The following is a 19653-nucleotide window of genomic DNA, read 5'->3' as shown; positions in this document are numbered from 1 at the left end:
GGGGAGGGAACGGAGTGAGAAGAGGTCAAGAATACGTGTGAGAGAGTGATTGTGAAGTAAAAGGCACGAAAGAGAGGGTGGTTTTGGCCACTTGCGAGGTGGTCGGGCGGGGGGTCCTCTGGGTGTGAAAGGGAGCATTCGTGCCCAACTTCCAACAAGTTAACGTTGCCAGCCTGGTACCGTCTTCTTTGGCTCGATGCGCAGACAGGCGGCACGATTCACCAATGCACCATCCTCCAATACCACCAAACCAGGAAACCGCCATTGGATTGTGCGAAGTCCAAAACCAGGGGCGGCCCTAGGTTCCCCTCCCCTTTGCCTTTAAAAGAGTGCCTTTGCTTTGCAGAAGATCGCTTTGCCTCTCCTCTCGTCCTCCATTGCACCTGCTTTACCCCCTCAGGTCTGCGAGAGCTCTCTTGCCTAGTTTTCCGCTTTTGGGTCTACCTCAATTGACCTTGCCCTTGCCCTTGCTTTCCGCTGCGATTCCCCAGGTAAATCTCTTCTCCCGAAGCTCGTTTTTTCAATTTTCCCTCCCATGACATCCCTTTTAATTTGTTACGCACGCGCGCGTCTACCATTTGTTACCCTGTGTGTGTGCGCGCGTCTACGATTTGTTACCCTGTGCGTGCGTGCGCGCGCGCGTGGGGCTGCCTGTCACAAGTCTCATGAGCGTCGCCACGACTTGTTGGGTGTGGGCTTCTCCCCTTGGGTCCTGCTCCGGTATTTTTGGGGCTGTCTTTGAATTCAAGCTATGGCGCTTGAGGACCGCGTGCACAGTGTTATGCTGTCCGCTGCTCATGGGCATACGCCAGATCTCGTAGATCTGTTTGATTAAGCTTGCAAGCGGGTTCAGCTATGGTTGATTGCTCGAAATTTTTGCTTTGATTTTCTATGCCTGCCGCTTCGTGGGCATATCATCTCTGTGCAGAGCATGCATGTATGGTTCTCACAAGTGTGTTTTTTGACATTGGTGTTGCTGGTAGAAGGTTCTCACAAGTGTGTTTTTTGATATTGGTGTTGCTGGTAGACTAATATGAATTTTTTTTTGTCTATGCAGCTTTATGAATATGAGGGCCTCTGTGGTGATGCCCATTGGGTCGAACCCTGACAACACAGAGATGCCAAAGAAGTCGGCTTTAGCAAGCTCGAAGAAAAGGAGGGCACCTGGAAGGCATATCAGCTTTGCTCCATTTCCTACATTCTTCTCCATCTCAGAGAAAGGGGCTTCTTCCACGGCATCTGTGTCAGCTTGCAGTTCTAAGGTTTGTTTGTGCGCCCCTACAAACCACCCTGGTTCTTTTCGGTGTCGACTACACCGTAACAATCCCATTACTAAGCCACCATCTGGCACTACTGCTCCTACACACAGAAAAAAAGAAAAATTATAACATTGTTAAGAGCATGAGCATGGGAAAAGATTGGATAGAGAAAAAGGATTGACAAATTGGAAGTATGGCTCATGTCAGCAGCACATGACTTCTGGACTTAGTCCAAGCTGCTATCGGATGTAATGCGTGCATCCAAGTTGATGTTGGAAGATTACACAGTTTTGATACTGCTTCAAGTTGTACATAGTGCCTGGGCGCCCAAAAAATGATGATCTTTTGGAAATAGAATTGATGCATTTTTTTAATCTTAGTTACTGAACTGATCGATGTTCCTACGCATGCTTATTTTGTAATATAGAATCGCTGCATTGTTTATATTAGTCTCTGAACTGTGCCAAGTGTTGACGTGCTTAGAGATAAAATTTAATGGGCCAACGGGCTTCATGTGGTTGCATAGTTGTTAAGGGCTCCCCCTTGTTGTCCATATGATCATCCAATGAGGTTGCTGCTGGTTCTTGATTTTATGCAATGTCTGTACCTACTGCCCATTGTTGGCTGGGTTATTCCGTCAGTGTCCAAGTAATGTCGCTATACATAATTACCATTTTTCTGTTAGTACGCTCTGCTCGTCAGTTGGCCTTGTCTTAGTAATTTCTGTCGCTCGATGTAAGTCTTTTAGCCCTGTTTGTTGGTGATCTCTTTAGTCCCCCTCCCCCATGTTGATGGCTGTCGTACAGCTTTACCTTGACTGTTTAGGTTTTATATATTCGCTCATGTTCTGTACTTTTGAGTGGTTTTGAAGTTCCAACTTAATCAAAAGTTTTTACATTTAAGTGTTTTGATTCTCTCAGGTGACTCAGTCATGTGGTCGTTTGTGGTCTTTCTTCTGAACCAACCGGTAATAATTTTCTGAGCGAGCTGTATTGAGTCAAGTGGCAGCCATTTTGGTAAGTCCTGCACTGTTTTTATTGAAACATGTGACTCGTGCAAATTAGTTGTTTTCAGGTGAATTCCTTTCGCATCATGTAAGACTTGTTATAAAACAGTCTTGAATTTCATGTCATCCTGTACTGAATTACACTGTGAATTCATCTTACAGCTTACCGAGCAGGGTATTCTGATGGGAAGGGTGAGCATGGGGGCAGTGTTTAATACTGATTTGAATTTGCTGTCCTGGAAAGATTATGTTCCAAGTTCCGGCTGACGATTACAACCCTAGTAATGGAAGGTCTCCAAAGGTTTGGTAATTATTGATCTTGTGGATTTATATTTTGGTTAAGTGTGCAGATGAAAGCTTAGTTTTTCCAGGAAGTTGGCTCTGGTGTCTGCTATGGAGAACTTTGATTTATCAATGTGCAAGATATGTATATGCAGGGGAGGTCTGTGCTCTCAGTTGTTATACAGCCACTTAGAGCTGCCAGGCAATTTTGATAAAAGGGACTTTTGAACCACCTATAACCTCAATAGAACCTGCTGATACGTCAGGAACATGCTCATAGCTTCATGGCCCTGATGTGGCAGAACGTTCTGAATAGGTTAGAAAGACATGGGAGGTGGTTTGCTCATGGATGGTGATATGCTGATGATGAACTTATGATAATCAGTGGGCTTGGAATGAACTATTGTCGAAATTGGCTTGGAAATAGGGAATGAATTATTGTTGAAGCTGACTTGGAAATATGGAACTTATCAGAAGCGATCCTGTCACTTTTGGAATCTTTTGCGGAGAGTTTTTTGAGCTCAGCAAGAAGTGGATTTGCAGCAAGAAGCAGATTTGCAGTTTTCTTGGAGAGCAAGGAAGACAACATAGGTGGGTTACTGGTCCTTGTGTCTTTTTTATGACTTGAAGTAGTTTCAAATGTCAGCTGGAGTTGATATTCAGGATACAAGGGAGTTTTGGTTCGTGTTTTCAGGATGATTCCTCGATGGAATACACAGACAATTGGTCTTGTTTTTAGGGGGGGTTCTACAACCAATCCTCTAGTGCAGTGTTGAGAATGGATGGATAAGGATGTGTGCGATACTGAAGCAGTTTAGGCATTCAATTGAAATTCCTCGACTGTTGGTTTTGGAAATGAGCAGGGTTGTCTCTGCCCTAGGTAGGGTTTTGGTGCTGCATTGTGTAAAGACGCTTCAAAAGATGTTGATCCTTCCTTTGAATGGTGCTGCATATTGTAGAGGATGGGAGGCGCTGCCCAGAAGCAGTTTGGTGAGGCTGGGAGGCGATAATCAGCAAATCAGCACCTACATGTAGACGGAGCCGAAGACCCTTTGGTTTTTGAGAAGATGCCAATGTGGTATTTGCAAATGTGCAAGACCTGCGAAAAATTCCATCATTGTGCACTTACAATCTGAGTTTGGAACACTCTTAATTTCAATCTCACCTGTAAAACTTGCACCATATGAATCCTTAATTAGGAAATATACACATTTACAATGAAGTGAGCATCTATCCATAGCACAAAATTTTCAAAACATGTAGATACGGAAGAGAATTGCGAACCACTCAAAAATTGCATGAGAGTTCCAAAAAAAGGCAACAAACACTAACCAAGTAGTAAGAGCCTTCTTAAAAAGAGAATTTGAGCTTGTAAAAACTCTAGTGCACATGTTATGGAGGGTTCAAACTGCTGCTGAAGAGCAAATGAACAGCAAAGCTAGTACTTTGGACAGAATAATTGCAACCATGGAAATCACGAAGGCAAAATTTACTGCACAAGAAAGGACACTTTTATGCCAAATTAAAACTTTGTAATGTACAAAGGACTAGTGTGTGCGTGTATCATGCATATGAGCAATGCTATTTAAAGAAATGCCATGCATGCAAAATATGGCCTTGGCACATGCACTACTTGGTCATGATGATTCATCCCCACTACAATAGCGCTCATTCTTGGCTACAAAAGCTTAAAGGAGCAATAAATGAATAACTATGCCTACCCTTTGTAACTATGCCAAAATTTTGGCATAGTTGTGCAAATCGGCATAGTTGTGCACTTCATAGCGTGGTTGGGAGGATGAATGAATAACTAAGCCTCTTGTGACCATGCAAGAGGTTTAGTTATTCATTTAATGCTTTGTCATAGCGTGGTTGGGAGGATGAATGAATAACTAAGCCTCTTGTGACCATGCAAGAGGCTTAGTCATTAACTTTCACACTGATAAGACGATGAGGTTAGTAGATAATAAAAGGGTATAGTTTTTAAAAAAATCCCACTAATGTGACAGGTTTTTTCGCATGAGCACAACTGTTGACGGAGACACAGGAAGGCAGCCTGTTGCCCCAACTCGCGTGTAAGCGCAGAGAGAGACAAAGAGCCCAACTCGGAGAGAGAGAGAGAGAGAGAGAGGGAGAGACTCCTGCGAAGCTAATCGCGGCGGCAAGGCTACAAGGCAGAGGAGAGAGACTCTTGTGATCCTGCTCGCGGCTTGCAAAGAGAGCGAGACTAGCCACCATGAGACACACACACACACACACACACACATAGAGAGAGAGAGAGAGAGAGAGAGAGAGAGAGAGAGAGAGAGAGTACGGATACTTTGGGGGGGGGGGGATTTTTTTTTTGGGGGGGCGGTTAGTAACTACTTTCTATTTTCTAAAAATAGAAACTTTCTCTGCTTTTGAAGGGGTTGAGCATTGCTTTAGATTCCACACAAAACCAACACCACGATTTGGGTGCTTTATTCATTTAATGCTTTGTTTGTATGGGCATAGTTGGCATAGTTATCCACGATTGAATTAGGTCTCTGGTCACAAGAGGATTAGTTATTCATTTACTATATCTGTATGGGCATAGTTGGCCTAGTTATCTACAATTGATAACTAAACCTCGAGTGACCATAACCTAACATTGCCTTTTCTATTGCCGGTGGAATCAAACATTGAAGTTGAAGACTAGAAAAGTGCTTTAACATGCACAAAAACAGAGTAATAAATCTTCATACCAAACAGGTCTAGTGTATGTCCTTGGTCCTTGGTAGTCTTGGTGTACTCTTTTCAGGACGAAGTTTCACACACCAGTGTTTGGGAAAAATCATTTCTCCAAACATACAAAATTCCCTTTCTTGAATTTTCCAAGAGGAAATTTAGAAAATTAGCTTTATTTTTTGGGTTTTTATACTATTTTTCTCTATTTTGGGGCAAAATTTCTCCTTTTCCCCTTGCGTTCAACTGGCATTTTTGAAATTGAAATCGACACGATATTAAGCGGGGACACATTTTTCCCGAACACTCGAACACACACATCAAGTTTATGCTCTTGCCTCTAAAATCTTGGTTCTCCCAAATTGAATACACATTGTATTGCATACCTCTAATTCATATCCCCAATCGAAAGTCCTTGAGCACTTAATACCTTGCAATGCACATTCGTTTGCACGCCACCTTGGAGATCTTTATTGTAAAAAGAAAAGCAAAACTCACACATTGAGCGATTATATTAATGACAAAATAGAATACAATCAAAGCCCTTGTCACACCACGCCAAGGCATCACAAACCAAAAAGATTAGTTCTTACCTAACACAAGGGAGCCACCCCATACAACCACCAATAGACACATTAACCGATCAGTTCTATACTGAATGGTCTTGCTTAAGTACCACAGGAAGCCAACCCATTGCGATAAGGAGAGCCCCTCCCAGACAAGTCCAACTAGACAAAAGCTACTCATAGACCATCCTTGACCAACTTAATAGCCGCAAGAAGCGGGACCATGGGAGCTCCATCACCTCGCCTATGACCTTCGACCACCAAGAAACAAGTATTGGAGACCTGCAACTGTTGCTATCATTCTTTGACAATTGATGTGGGGGCAACCGTTTTCTTATTTCTGATGTAGAAGGGACGTATACAAGAGTATAGTGATGAGTGTTTCTAGATTAGGGTCTAAAATGTGAATGACCAAAGGAAAAAAAACCTTGTGGAAAAAGAGTACCTTTGGTATACACACTTATTGGAGTTGAGCAATTGGATTTGAACTACCTGTTCATGCAAGGTGAGCACTTGGGAGAAACAAAGGAAGAGTGCCTAATGCAAGTGCCAAGTATTTATGCATACGAGATATTTGTCAAACAATAGCATGCAGTGATGCAAGTCTTACCTTTGAGGGCAACAACAACGTTTACCAATGGCAAGTTGGAGAATGACCTACAAAGACAACGGACAAGCAGTGATGAACTCGACGACAGAGCTATCCACAACCATCATAAGGAGCTCACACAATGCTTCAAAGTTGGTGACATATTGCAAAGGACTCACATTGCAATGGAATCATGAGCAAGCTCCATCATCTAGCCAATGACCCAAAGAAGCTAAGCTCCCAGCAAGGCAAGCAACACCATTAGCCATCTTCACTGTCGACGTGAACCAAAAGGAGAATGCGCAACAAATTGTAAAATTGCCTCAACATCGAACTCCAACACACACATCAACTAGAACATAGCAGATATGAATCACTCAAGGAAGGGGGAGCTTCATCAACTACAAAGAAAATTCAAGCTAAAGACCAGTCTTAGGGAGAGAGAGAGAGACAGAGAATTCGTAATATGGGCTCCAAGTGCTCCCATATAACATGCAAACATGGACTCTTTAATAGAGGACAAAGCTGTGTTCTTGCCAGAATCGGCATACCTCTTGATGCCTTACACCTCTGATAGGTAGGTAGACCTGCTCCTGCTCTTGCTCATGTTTCTGCTGCGCGTGGCCGTCGCCGTCTTCCTCCCGCAGCTCAGCTTGACTTGCTCACCACTGTCTCCTACCCACAGGATCTTGCAAGATTCCCCTTAATGGGAACTTTTCGAAAATCGTAGGGACATACTGATGGGATTCTCTCTCTCTCTCTCTCTCTCTCTCTCTCTCTCTCTCTCTCTCTCTCTCGCTCATGTTATTTCGATCCCCCCTCGATGTAGATGCTTGCCATGCCTTGTTGGCAAGAGCATCAGGTAGGACCAACATCGCCCTTGTACACCAATTTATTACTGGGAAGACACCATCAAATAGACCTATTGAACATGATCGAAGCTTGCCAAATTTATGTGAGAGCCTATCAAGGTTCTGTGAGTAGAAACTCCAAAAACTTTCTGTTAATATTTCAATAAAATACATTTGTTGAAGTTAAGAGATTTTGTTCTTTGGGTATGGCGTTTGCGCGCGCGCGAACATCGCGCGAACACACACACATTACTAGGGATATTGTGTTAATATCCTTGTGGTATATTTAACTGGGGGACTATTTGGCCTAGGGAGCCTTGGGTGAATAATTGGAGTACACTCAGTAGGTGATATTTTAATAGGTGTCTTAAATAAAAACCTAACCATTAGTTGCTAACTAAAGAGCTATGGAGAAAGACGGACGGCCGCGCTGTGTCATTTTTGCCCTCTTATGTGTTAAACCACAATGGCCTGCCGTAGTCTTTGACACTGCGCTATCTAAATGCCTTCTTCTTTCTCCTTCTCTCTTTAAATCTCTATTTCTCCCTTCCCCCGTTGTCTGTACGAGATGAGGATGCTGTAGAAACTGGACCCGCCTCAATACTAAGAAAGAATGTGGCACTTAATGATGGGGCGCTACTGTGTCATCTTCATCATCTTCCTCTTGAAGCTGGCCCGCCACATTGCTAGAAAGGGAAAGGGCCTCTGGCTCCTAACACTATAAAGGTGAGCGTTTGTTTGCTCACTTAGCATTGGTACTGTGTGTCTCTAGTGAGTACTTGTGTGCTTTGAGATTGTGAGGGTTTATACCCGCAAGGGTGTTGGGTTTAGTAATCGGCTATATGGCTAAAGGCAAGGATAAGCAAGCTATCATAGAGTTGGCTTCTCCGACTCCATCTCAGGTAAGTTATGGACTACTGTCCGAATGGTGTGGTGTGATTCACTTGATGTTATGGTACTATTCCTCATATCTGTACTGTAATGTGACTTCTACTGAGCCTTTCTATGGCTATGGCATGGTTGGTTTATTCTCCTTTAGGAAATGCTTTCCTTTTATTGATAAATCTTAAAGAAGTGCAACAACATAGATCTGCAGCCTTGGTTTGTGATTGCCTTTCAAATTTATGTTGATGCATAAATATGGTCCTGTCATTAGCTCGGGTTGTTTTAACATGGAAGGAGAGTAGCCTCTCGCAATACTGGATGAATGGAGCCTTAAAAAGCTTAAAGGTCGTCTTAAAACTTGGTGAAGGTCCGTATATGGTAAAGTTGACCTACCTGTTGGGTATAAAACAACGGCTTGGCATAGGTACAGACAGGTCATAGGCATGTTTTTAAACAAAAAATCATTAAATAAAGGTATCCTCTTGCAATACTGGTTGATTGTTACCTTGAGCCTTTGTTTAGGTTAAAATATGTTGATTAAAGTCCCTCTTATTACTTGAAGAAAGAACCTACATGATAAGGGTAAATTACCGATGGGTAAAAACCGTGACTTGGTAAATTTGTTTGATTATAATAAATTGCCGCAACAGGTATTCTTCAATTGGGTGATTCTGGGTTGGATACAAAGCTTACTACTTGTGCTCAATTCTGGTCTATACTGTCTGATTATTATGTTCCCTTGGAAAATTTGCTCACTTAGTTGTACATGATGTGAGCATCTGGGTCTGGTGCTAGGCCTTCTAGTCTTGCTCAATCAACGACTATGCCGTCTGAGTATTGGGAGTCCTTGAAAATCTGCAATATTTATCGTACATAGCTTATGCTACTAGGTTGGTACTGAGCTTACTATTCTTGCTCAAGTATGGTCGGGGTTGGCTTAGTTTTGTGATCCCTGCTCAATGTGGATGTACATAGTTTAAATGTTTGGTTGGGGGACAGGGTTATATTGATTATGGCCGAGTATGGTTGAGAGTATGGATGTATAAAGTTTTTGACTATGGTAGATACGACGGAAAATTAGCCGCTCGTGAAACTGTAAGTGGTCAATTGTTACATTGATGGTATAGGTCACGATGGCTTCTTTTTCCTAGTGTTTTGAAGAAATATGGTACCACGAAATATCCCTCTATATGTTGGATATGGGAGTAGCACTGATACTTACTACCTTACACGTGGTTTTGTCTAGGAAGGAGTAGAACTTACTAACAACCTTTTATATTACAGGTGACTCCAAAGTATAGATTGACTGCACGTATGAGCATTGTCACTGACCCTAAAAAAATAGCGGCAATTAATACCAAACTCTGTAAAGTCAAGAAACAGGTATATGTGGCCAACTTCGAGGCTAAATTGCCCCATAAAACTCGTCTTCAGCCTTATCTTATGAGAGCTTGCACAACGGCAACATGAGCATGCTAGGATTGAATGCACCGACACCGTGCTACCTCAGGCCACTCTTGATACTGGTGATTGACGTCACCGATGGCTTGCAAAGCAAAAGGAGCTCCAGATGGTTTTTTTTCCTGTAAATGAAACCATATCTGAATAATTGAGTAGCTTCAATTTTCTTATTTCTTATTATCTTTGAAATCAATTTAGTTGGGTGAGATCTATAACATGTGGGATACCCATGCATCACCTGCATACGGTGCCAATGCTAACTAAAAGTTGTGTTGTTTCCATGGGTGCAGGTGATGAAACCATATTTGAATAATTGAGTAGCTTTGATTTTCTTATTTCTTCTTATCTTTGAAAGCAATTTAGTTGGGTGACATCTATAACATGTGGGATACCCATGCATCACCTGCAAACGGTGCCAATGCTAATTGAAAGTTGTGTTGTTTCCATGGGTGCAGGCGAGGGTTACCTTCTCAACTATGGTTTTCAAAGTTCCTTGGATTGAAGATGGTGGATTTATATATCTTCAGGCTCTTAACTCTCTTGTACTTATGTATAAAGTCCGTCCTGTACTATGAATGGGAATTATACCACCTTTTCATTGACATAGTTTTCAAAGTCTTTTGTAATTTGAAAGAATTCTTTGTGTTTATGTTATACTGTTATTGGAACACACACACACACACACACACACACACACACACACACACACACTTTTTCTATTTAAAAGACAAGCCCAAGTATGTCCAGTGATTTAAATAGATCCCCGACGGGATCTTCTACTAACTAGGCATGCATTTCAACTAGGGGGGAAAGTTTTATGATCTAAATGTAGCTTGGGGAATGTGGGATCCTATTCCTAATAGGGTACTTACCCTTTACCTAGTGCTTGGTGATATTCACTCAAGCAACTTTAACGTGGCATTTTGCTCCTTAACTACATCACATCAAATATCTCTCTCTCTACCTCTCGTAACCATGGATGGATTCATATGAACTAGTGCGCTCTTTATTATTGCCCCTCTCTCATTCTCTCCCCTTTGAGGAGTGACCTCGGTGGCTGCCATATCTGGCCCCGTGAGCCACACCCATTACATCTTCCAGTATAAAATGAAGGTGAGGCTGCCTCTTTGTCCCTCACTTAGCTTTGTCATTGCATACTGTGTGCGTCTGTTAAATAGAGTGTTGAGGGTTTTTTAACCTGTTTACTGGCCATGGATCTGGTGATTAAAGATGACGTTTCTCATGTTCGTTCAACTATTGTGACTACTCCTGGGTGTACTCAGATTTGATTACTTATAAGTTTATTTTCCTGCATTATATGGATATGCTATTGACAGGCGGAAGCACAAAACAAACTCGGTGGCCTCTACACCAAGACTATGCACAATGGCCTCATCACAGGAGGTACACAATAGGGGCACCACCTAGCAAGATATGCGGCTAGGATGCATACAATCAAACATGCCATGAATTTTTTTTTCAAGATCCACGCCCCAAGTTTCGGATGGAATGGTTGGAAAACAAGATGAGAGGAGTGCTGAGTGAGTGAGAATGGGCTTGCTACTCGTGTATGTAGTAAGGAAGATAGTGAGGTAAGGGAAACATGCAAGTATGCTCACTCCTCATATCAGAGGTGGCGAATCTGCACACCTTAATATGCAAGTAGCAAAATGATAGGAATATGAGAGGGAGAGAGTGTGTGTATGGTGGTGAATCGGCACACCTCAACATCAACAAAATAGAAAGAACAAGCATAAATCATACTCACAAATGAAGGGTATCCCAAACTACACAAGGTATGGCACCAAGATGGAGTGTGTTGATTGCTTGCAAAAGATGAATACAATAGCTAGCATAGGTCAAGAAGACGAGAAGGGGACAGGACCGTAGGATGCATAATGGAGGGATGGGAATTGATGGCGAGGAATATCATAAGTGTAGCCATCATTATTCTTCTTGAAATCGTGCCTTCAATCCTTCATTACAAGTGTGTGGAGATATGGTGCTCATTTTGTGCATGGTGATGGTGATGGTGTTGTGATTATGTGATTAGGTTTCATGCTACTAGCATGTAGCACAAGGGTGTGTATGTGTAGGTGTGTGGGTATGTGCGTAGTGTGTGTGTTTACAAAATAGGAGGCCTCCTGTTATAGGCCAAGAGAGTGATTATGGAAGAGATTATGAGCAAAATGAGTTATTACAAAGTAACCTCAATTAAAGGCATTCCCCCAATGAGAGAGCTCCATGTGCCCTGCTTATTGACCAATTGTCTCCTAATCGCCTTCATCATGGCAAGCTTTGTCTCCGTGCCACCTTCTATAGCTTTAGTCCAAGAGATTCCTTATAATAGTTGAGAGAATCTTGATAAAATAAGAGAAATAAAGCAATAATGGAGAGAAACCTATAAGAAATTGTGTGTGTGGAGTTGGATAATCATGACTTCTTTCCATGTGGACAGATAGGCTCCACCATTTTGGCCATATCTCCCAAACCGTAGCTCCAAAAACTATAAAAAGAATAGGGACCAAAAGATTAGCTCAACGCCTGCAACTTTGCTGTTGAAAATTTTTCCAATTCGAAATGAAAAAAATAGAGAAAAATCCCAAAAAAATATGTGTCTGTCTTTTCTCTTTCACTGGTACATCTTGTAGCTTCTCTCTAGCTAGAGCTTCTGCTTCTTGATTTTTTGCTCTAGGGACATGATTTAATTGTACAACTTGAAACTTTCCTATAAGTTCCTTAAATTTGCACAAATGGCCTAGCAAGCTATGATTTTTACAAGCCCAAGTTCCTTGTATTTGTTTTATTAAAAGCATGGCATCACCAAATACATTTAACTGCTGAATACCTTGTGTCACACACCATTCTAACCCAAGAGTTAAGGCTGTATATTCTGCTTCATTGTTGGAGTGGAAATCCAAGAGATGCCCAAGGGAGAATACATTTTCTCCTTGCTCATTGAAGACGACAATGCCTGCTGCAGCTTTGTCCATTGTCCTCTTATACGCTCCATCAAAGAAAAGAGAGTGAGCCCTATCTTAGGGATTTTCAACACAGGTGTTACTTCTTTGTCACTTGTCTTGATCTTCAGCTTCTTTTCATAGTGGCGATGAGTGAGAATGCCTCCTAAACTGGCTCTTGTGGAGCTCTCTACTTGCATTGTGTAGTCAAGCTCTCGCAACCTTGTGAGCCATTTGGAAATCTTAGAAGAAACATCCATGTGCTGCATTACATAAGGAAATACTTCTTCCATTGTTAAGATTATGAATGGTCTAGACAATAAATAAGAGCAAAATTTGGTGGTAGCAAACATTAATGCAAGCACCATGTGCTCCACTGCTGTGTATCAAACATGAATGCAAGCACCATGTGCTCCACTGCTGTGTATCCCATTTTTGATGGAGTCACCATGCGACTAAAGAAGTAGACAGGATGCATGAAAGAAGTTTGAGGATCCTTTTTCATCAATATTGGCCCAAGTGTGTCATTGCCCACACTAGGATTTACATAAAACGGCTTGTCCCACTTTGCAGGTGCAATGGTGGGAAGTGAGGCTAGAATTTGTTTTACCTCATTGAACTATTGTTCATTTTCTTCACTCCAAGTGAAGATCTCTTGATGGGTAACTTGCTATAAAGAGAGAACCACTTGAGAAGGTGAATGAACCTACTCAAATACCTCACCTTTTGAATAAAAGAGACCAACAACTACTTTGTTGTCATGAGAGAGATCAAAGCCACCAAGGCTTGAACCTTGCTTGGGTCAGCTTCAATGCCCTTGGCAGAGATCACATGGCCAAGAAGAGTAACCTTGCTTTCACCAATGTGGCATTTCTCCACGTTGAGTTGGCCACCCAAAGCTTGCAGCTTAGCTAGACCTTCATAAAATTTCTCCAAATGAAGAGAGCGAGAGCTATAGATACAAAATTCATCAATAAAAACACGGATTGATTTTCCAAAGAATGGCTGATAAACAAATGTCACATAGCATTGAAAAGTGGTATGAGCATTAATGAGACCAAAAGGCATAACTCTGTAAGAAAAACATCCCCATGGTGTGATAAAGGTTGTCTTCTTTTGATCTTCTTCAGTGATGCTAATTTGGAAGTAGTATGAGTAGCCATCACATCCCGTGTAGCGCTCATGACTTGCTACCTCATTGTTGAGAAATTCATCTTGGAAAGGAAGAGGAAAATGGTCCCTCTTTGTGGCTGCATTAAGGGGCTTGTAATCAACACAAACCCTCCACTTACCATTCTTCTTTGGTGTGACTACCACTAGAGAAACCCATTCTGAGTCTTCAAAGGATAGATGAAACCTGCCTCTAGGAGTTTCCTTACCTCTTTAAGCAAGGCCTCTTGTTGAATTACTCCTAGCCGTCTGACTTTTGCACTACAGGTTTACTTCCCTCCTTGAGCTTAATGTGATGTTGAACTACTGTGATGCCAGTGATTTGATCATATTCATTAATGAACAATATGGTAAAAGTACTTAGTATCAAAATATAATCTTCACGCTCCTTTGCACACAACTTACTAGAGAGCATTCGATGTAGCTTACTTGCTTCTACCAGAGGTTGTATACCTGGTCTCCCCTTGGTTTGATGATGATGCATCAGGTTGCTCCATCCTCTTAGGGTCCTTGAGAACGACCCCCATCACCTCAATGCTAATGTCGCTTTCTTCAGTCACTATTGACTCCTCCTTTGAAGTGGTTGAAGAGTCACTACTAGAAAACTCATCCCTAGAGGTTTCTAGATCCATGTCGCGTTGTTGACCTGTTTCATGTCATAAAGTATTGGCTTCCCTTTGGCATCCTTCATCTGGATTATGCCGGTGTCCCAGTCTTGCTTAGCTCTCATAGCCATAAGCCAAGGCCTCCCTAGAATGATAGGATAGCCCTCCCCCTTGTGTGGCATGACAAAAATGTCCACTTCTACCTCGATGTTGAACGCCTTTATCCTAACTGCATTTATAACACCAACACAATGAAATTTTACATTATTTTCCATTTTGGCTCGGCATAGTGCTGGCCTACTCACCTCTAAACCCAAATGGTGCATCATTTTTTCACTCGTAATGCATATTTGTATGCCACCATCGATGTAGATATTGGAGATGTGCTACCCTTTGATGTGAGAATCCATCACTGGTAGTATGTCATTTAGATTCCTCCCAGAGATAGCCCTAGCTATCTTTGGCTTTGGTCGTCTCGTGCTAACCATCTTTGTCCATTGTCTCCTCACCCTAGGTGCTAGGTGGAGTAACTGCTGGGGCCATGTGATTTTTGGGCCTTGCACATAAACATCTTGAACCAAATCATATGATTTAGAATATTCATCCAAAGAGAAATCTACAACGTCAACTTTACGTCATGACTTAAGATTCACCATGCCTAGCGTGCTTTGCCCCATGGAATCTACTCCTTTAACCTTGGCTCACCATTCTTTGTTCACCTCCTTTGTCGGCACTCATTGACAGAATGCTTTGGTTGACAACAGTGATGACATTTCATAGCCCTCCCTCTTGATGCTCTTGATTTGCAATTAGCACGAGCAATGCGAGATGGGGAGATTACCTCTTGGATATCGACAACGCTACAACTTGGCAGTAGCACTTCGATGAAGGCCTTGAGTGCTTATATAGTCTCCTCTTCTTCAGTCCTCCAATTTGAAAAATCTTGTAGCCACTCATCCATGATTGATTGCATGCATCACTACTCTTTGTTGACTAAAGGTCTTTGCAAAGCCCTCCTCACTGGGGAGATCAAATGACAGGCAAAAGCGCAAAACAGTCTCGGTGGTATCTACACCAAGACTATGCACAATGGCCTCATCATGGGAGGTACACAATAGGGGCACCACCTAGAAAGATATATGGCTAGGACACATATATATACACAATCAAACATGCCATGGAAAACAATTTCAAGATCCACTCCACAAGTGTGGGATGGGGTGGTTGGAAAACAAGATGAGAGGAATGGTGAGTGAGTGAGAATGGGCTTGCTACTTGTGCATGTAGTAAGGAAGATAGTGAGGTAACGGAAACATGAAAGTAGCTCACTTCTCATACCAGAGGTGGCGAATCTGCACACCTTAAGATACAAGTAGCAAAATGATAGAAATATGAGAGAGAGAGAGAGAGAGAGAGAGAGAGAGAGAGAGAGAGAGAGAGAGAGAGAGAGAGAGAGTATGGTGGCAAATCTGCACACCTCAACATAAGCAAAATGAAAAGAACAGGCATAAACCATACTCACAATGAAGGGTATCCCAAACAACACAAAGTATGGCACCAAGTGGAGTGTGTTGATTGCTTACAAAAGATGAATATAATAGGTAGCATAGGGCAAGATGATGAGAAGGGGACAAGACCATAGTATGCATAATGGAGGGATGGGAGTTGCTGGCAAGGAATATCGTGAGTGTAGCCATCATTCTTATTCTTGAAACCGTGCCTTCAATCCTTCATTACAAGTGTGTGGAGATACATGCTCATTTTGTGCATGGAGATGGTGATGGTGTTATGATTATGTGATTAGGGTTCATGCTACTAGCATGTAGCACAAGGGTGTGTATGTGTAGGTGTGTGGGTATGTACGTAGTGTGTGTGTGTTTGTTTACAAAAGAAGAGACCTCCTTTTATAGGCCAAGAGAGTGATTAGGCAAGAGATTATGAGCAAAAGGAGCTATTACAAAGTAACCTCAGTTAGATGCATTCCCCCAATGAGAGAGCTCCGTGTGTATTGACCAATTTCCTCCTAATTGCCTTCATCATGGCGAGCTTTGTCTCCATGCCACATTCAATAGCTTGAGTCCAAGAGCTTCCTTATAATATTTGAGAGAATCTTGATAAAATAAAAGAAAATAAAGTATTAATGGAGAGAAACCTATAAGAAATTGTGTGTGTGTGGAGTTGGATAGTCATGACTTCTTCCCATGTGGACAGATAGGCTCCACCATTTCGGCCATATCTCCCAAACCATAGCTCCAAAAATTATTAAAAAATAGGGACGGAAAGATCAACTCAACTCCTACAACGTTTTTGTTGAAATTATTTTCCAATTCGGAATGGAAAAAATAGAGAAAAATCACACAAAAATATATGTTTGTCTTTTCTCTTTCAAAAGTCTTCTAGGTGGTCCCCTCTTGACTCCATGTGCAAGCCTTGTGTCCACAAGTGAATTATGCTTGAAGTTGATAATATTTTGTTGACTTCAACTCAATAATGCATAAGATTCTCCTCCCTTTCACTATTGACTTTTACCCTTCAGCTGTAGTGACCGTCGGGTAGAATCAACATCTAGCGATTTTTTTTCATTTTCATAGGGTTTATTCTTACCTCTCCTTATTTCCAAGATCCAAATGTGTCAAAAACATAGCTATGTACAAAATATAAACATAAATTTTTTGTGATTTTCATGCATCGGGTCTTTCCTCCTCCATGAAGCCTTGAAGCCTTGCCATCAAGCACATAAAAGAGAGAGGTGGTCCAAAATTTGAAAAGCGGCCCTCATTAGCCCTCCCCCTGAAGCTAGAGGCTAATGGAGGGGGCTATAAATGCTTTTATGGAGTGGGTCATTAGGGGTAGTCAGGTGTACTGACATGCGTTAAAGCTTTAATTAGAGAAAGCTTTAATCTGTTTTCAGAAACAAGAGCATGATTGTTGAAAAAAGATGTTTTGCTTGGCACTGGTTGATATGTATGCCAAATGTGGTGGGCTTGAGAAAGCACAAAAAGTGCTTGAGCAGCTTCCTAGTTGGAAAGTCTCCTCTTGGAATGCATTGGTTGCACGATGTGCGCAACAAGAGCACGGCCAGAAAGCTCTTGTTGAAGCAAAGCAAGGGGATCTCTCCATATGCAATCGGTTACACATGCATCTTAAAGGAACGTGTCTCTATGCAAGATGCTGATATGGGCACAAAGATTCACCATTGTATTGTTAGTCGAGGGCTGTTGAAAAAGGATGTCATGATTGGCATTGCCTAATGTGGTGTGCTTCAGAAAGCACACAAAGTGCTTGAGCAGCTTCCTGTGTGAAATGTCAGCTCTTGGAATGCACTAATTGCGGGATGTGCACAACAAGAGCAGGGATGTTAAAAAAATATTTCGTGCTTGGAATTCACTTGGTTGATATGTATGCCAATTGTGGTGTGCTTGAGAAAGCACAAAAAGTGTTCGAGCAGCTTCCTGGCCGGAATGTCACCTCTTGTAATGCATTGATTGCAGGGTGTGCACAACAAGAGAAGGAGCAAAAAGCTCTTGTTGAATTGAAGCCAGGGGCTCTCTCCAGATGCAATTAATTACGCATGCATCTTGAAGGCATGTGGCTCTACGTAAGATACTGATATGGCACAAAGATTCACCAGTATATTGTCAGTCAGAGGCTATGGAAAAAGGATGTAGTGCTTGGCACTGCCTAATGTGGTGTGCTTTGGGAAGCACAAAAAGTGCTTGAGGACCCTCTCTAGAATGTCACCTCTTGAAATGCACTGATTTCAGGATGTGTGCAACAAGAGTAGGGCTAAAAGATATCGTGCTTGGCACTGTCTTGGTTGGTATGCATGCCAAATGTGGTGCGATTGAGAAGGCACAAAAAGTGTTCGAGTAGCTTCCTGGCCGGAATGTCTCCTCTTGGAATGCACTGATTGCAAGATGTGTGCAACAAGAGCAGGGCCAGAAAGATCTAGGCTATTTTCAGTGGATGCACAAGAAGTGTATCTCTCCAACTTGAATCACCTATACTTTTGTCTTTAAGACTATGCTTACATCTTGAAGGCATATGCCTCTACGCAAGTGCTTGAGGAGCTCACTGTCTGGTGTGTGGACTCTCGGAATGCACTAATTGCAATATTTTCGCCACAGGAGAAGCTCTAATATGTTTTCAATAGAGATGCAAAGTGAGGGTCTCTCTCTAGATGCAATTACCTACTCATGCATCTTGAGGGCATCTGGTTCTATACAAGATGCTGATATGGGCACATGTAACAAACTTGGACACTCCAAGTCAAGATTCTACGGTGACACAGCAGAGATTCACTTCAAAATACTTCACAAAAGATGACACAACCCGATGTAGTTCCGTGCCAAGAGGTATTGGCCCCAAAAACTGGCGCCCCTTTCGGTATTTTTTTAAATATTAATCTATGTGCAAAGTACAAGAGCCCACGGGTGCTCACTCTCAGTCTTTGCGTCCAAATGCCGAGAGAAGTGAGCCCCTAAGGCTTATTTATTCTTACAAGGGATGCCCAAAAGCAGAGCCCCAAAATCAGTTAAACTTCAAAAGCAAAGTTCCAAAAGCAACCAGTCTTCCAAAAGCAGCTAAAAATAGCTAGCGTAATTTACAAAAAATCCGTACGGTCTATAGCGTTTTTTTACGAAGCGCCCATACACCGCTTCCATGTCAGCATGTCAACTCGTTTTGTAGAATGTTCGTATGTTGTTGACACGTCAGGCTATCGATGCATTTTTCAGAGATCCGTATGATCAGTAGTGTGTGTGTGTGTGTGTGTGTGTCTCCGGGACTTGCCACATCACCAGTTTGTGACGTACCCCCTCTTGAAAGAATTGTAATCGTCCTCGATTATGCTTGCAAAACAGACAGAGGCCATAAATTGTCTTAGTAGACACTGATTGTTAGTACCGACGCACTAGACACGACACATCTAGCACTTGTACAAAACGACAATCACATCATCGAACATCATAGGACATCACTTGACATATCACAAACAAATTCATTCCAAATCTCAGACCATGACCATCGGCAGTACTTAGTAATCGCATCTAAATCCATTCCGGACCTCACAAATGCCTGATTAACTAATCTTTATTGCAATCATGTCTATAGAGATTTATGAGAACAAAATGCTGTATTCATTTTCGTCCTTTAGTTTCTGCACTCAAACAAGTCAAGTACAAAGCAATCATTTTCTTTGTAAAAAACTCTTGTTATAAAGTCATACATCAGAATACTACTCAGCCCATTAGTATCCCTGAAACCCAAAAGGGGACATCAATGACTCTATTCAAAATTGGGGTAATCCGTTGA

The 19653-nt window shown here is 42.0% G+C and overlaps 1 protein-coding gene across 2 annotated transcripts; it reads left to right on the top strand.

Moving 5' to 3' along the window:
• The first annotated feature begins 333 nt into the window (after window positions 1-333).
• LOC147434709 (uncharacterized) lies at window positions 334-3769 on the top strand. 2 transcript variants are annotated; one of them, XM_086491157.1, is made up of 6 exons: window positions 334-491; window positions 1058-1262; window positions 2180-3138; window positions 3242-3311; window positions 3411-3427; window positions 3507-3769. In XM_086491157.1, exons 3-6 carry the CDS (start codon window positions 3008-3010, stop codon window positions 3580-3582), a joined length of 294 nt encoding a protein of 97 aa, XP_086347283.1. In that variant the 5' UTR covers window positions 334-491; window positions 1058-1262; window positions 2180-3007; the 3' UTR covers window positions 3583-3769. The 2 variants fall into 2 exon arrangements, 1 of the variants encoding a protein (XP_086347283.1); XR_015185377.1 differs by having other exon boundaries at window positions 2180-2275; window positions 2428-3769.
• Window positions 3770-19653: the final 15884 nt, after the last annotated feature.

Source organism: Adiantum capillus-veneris, chromosome 19 (genome assembly GCF_014529385.1).
Source record: "Adiantum capillus-veneris isolate H3 chromosome 19, ASM1452938v2, whole genome shotgun sequence".
Lineage (NCBI taxonomy): Eukaryota > Viridiplantae > Streptophyta > Polypodiopsida > Polypodiales > Pteridaceae > Adiantum > Adiantum capillus-veneris.
Note: the sequence above shows the minus strand (reverse complement) of the source record. Positions and strands in the feature narration are given on the sequence as shown.

Excerpts from the sequence above, each read along its gene's own strand:
- LOC147434709 (XM_086491157.1), top strand. The coding sequence starts at position 3,008 with ATGGAACTTATCAGAAGCGATCCTGTCACTTTTGGAATCTTTTGCGGA. Across the intron at positions 3,139-3,241 it reads GAGCAAGGAAGACAACATAG|GATGATTCCTCGATGGAATA; the intron begins GTGGGTTACTGG and ends TCGTGTTTTCAG.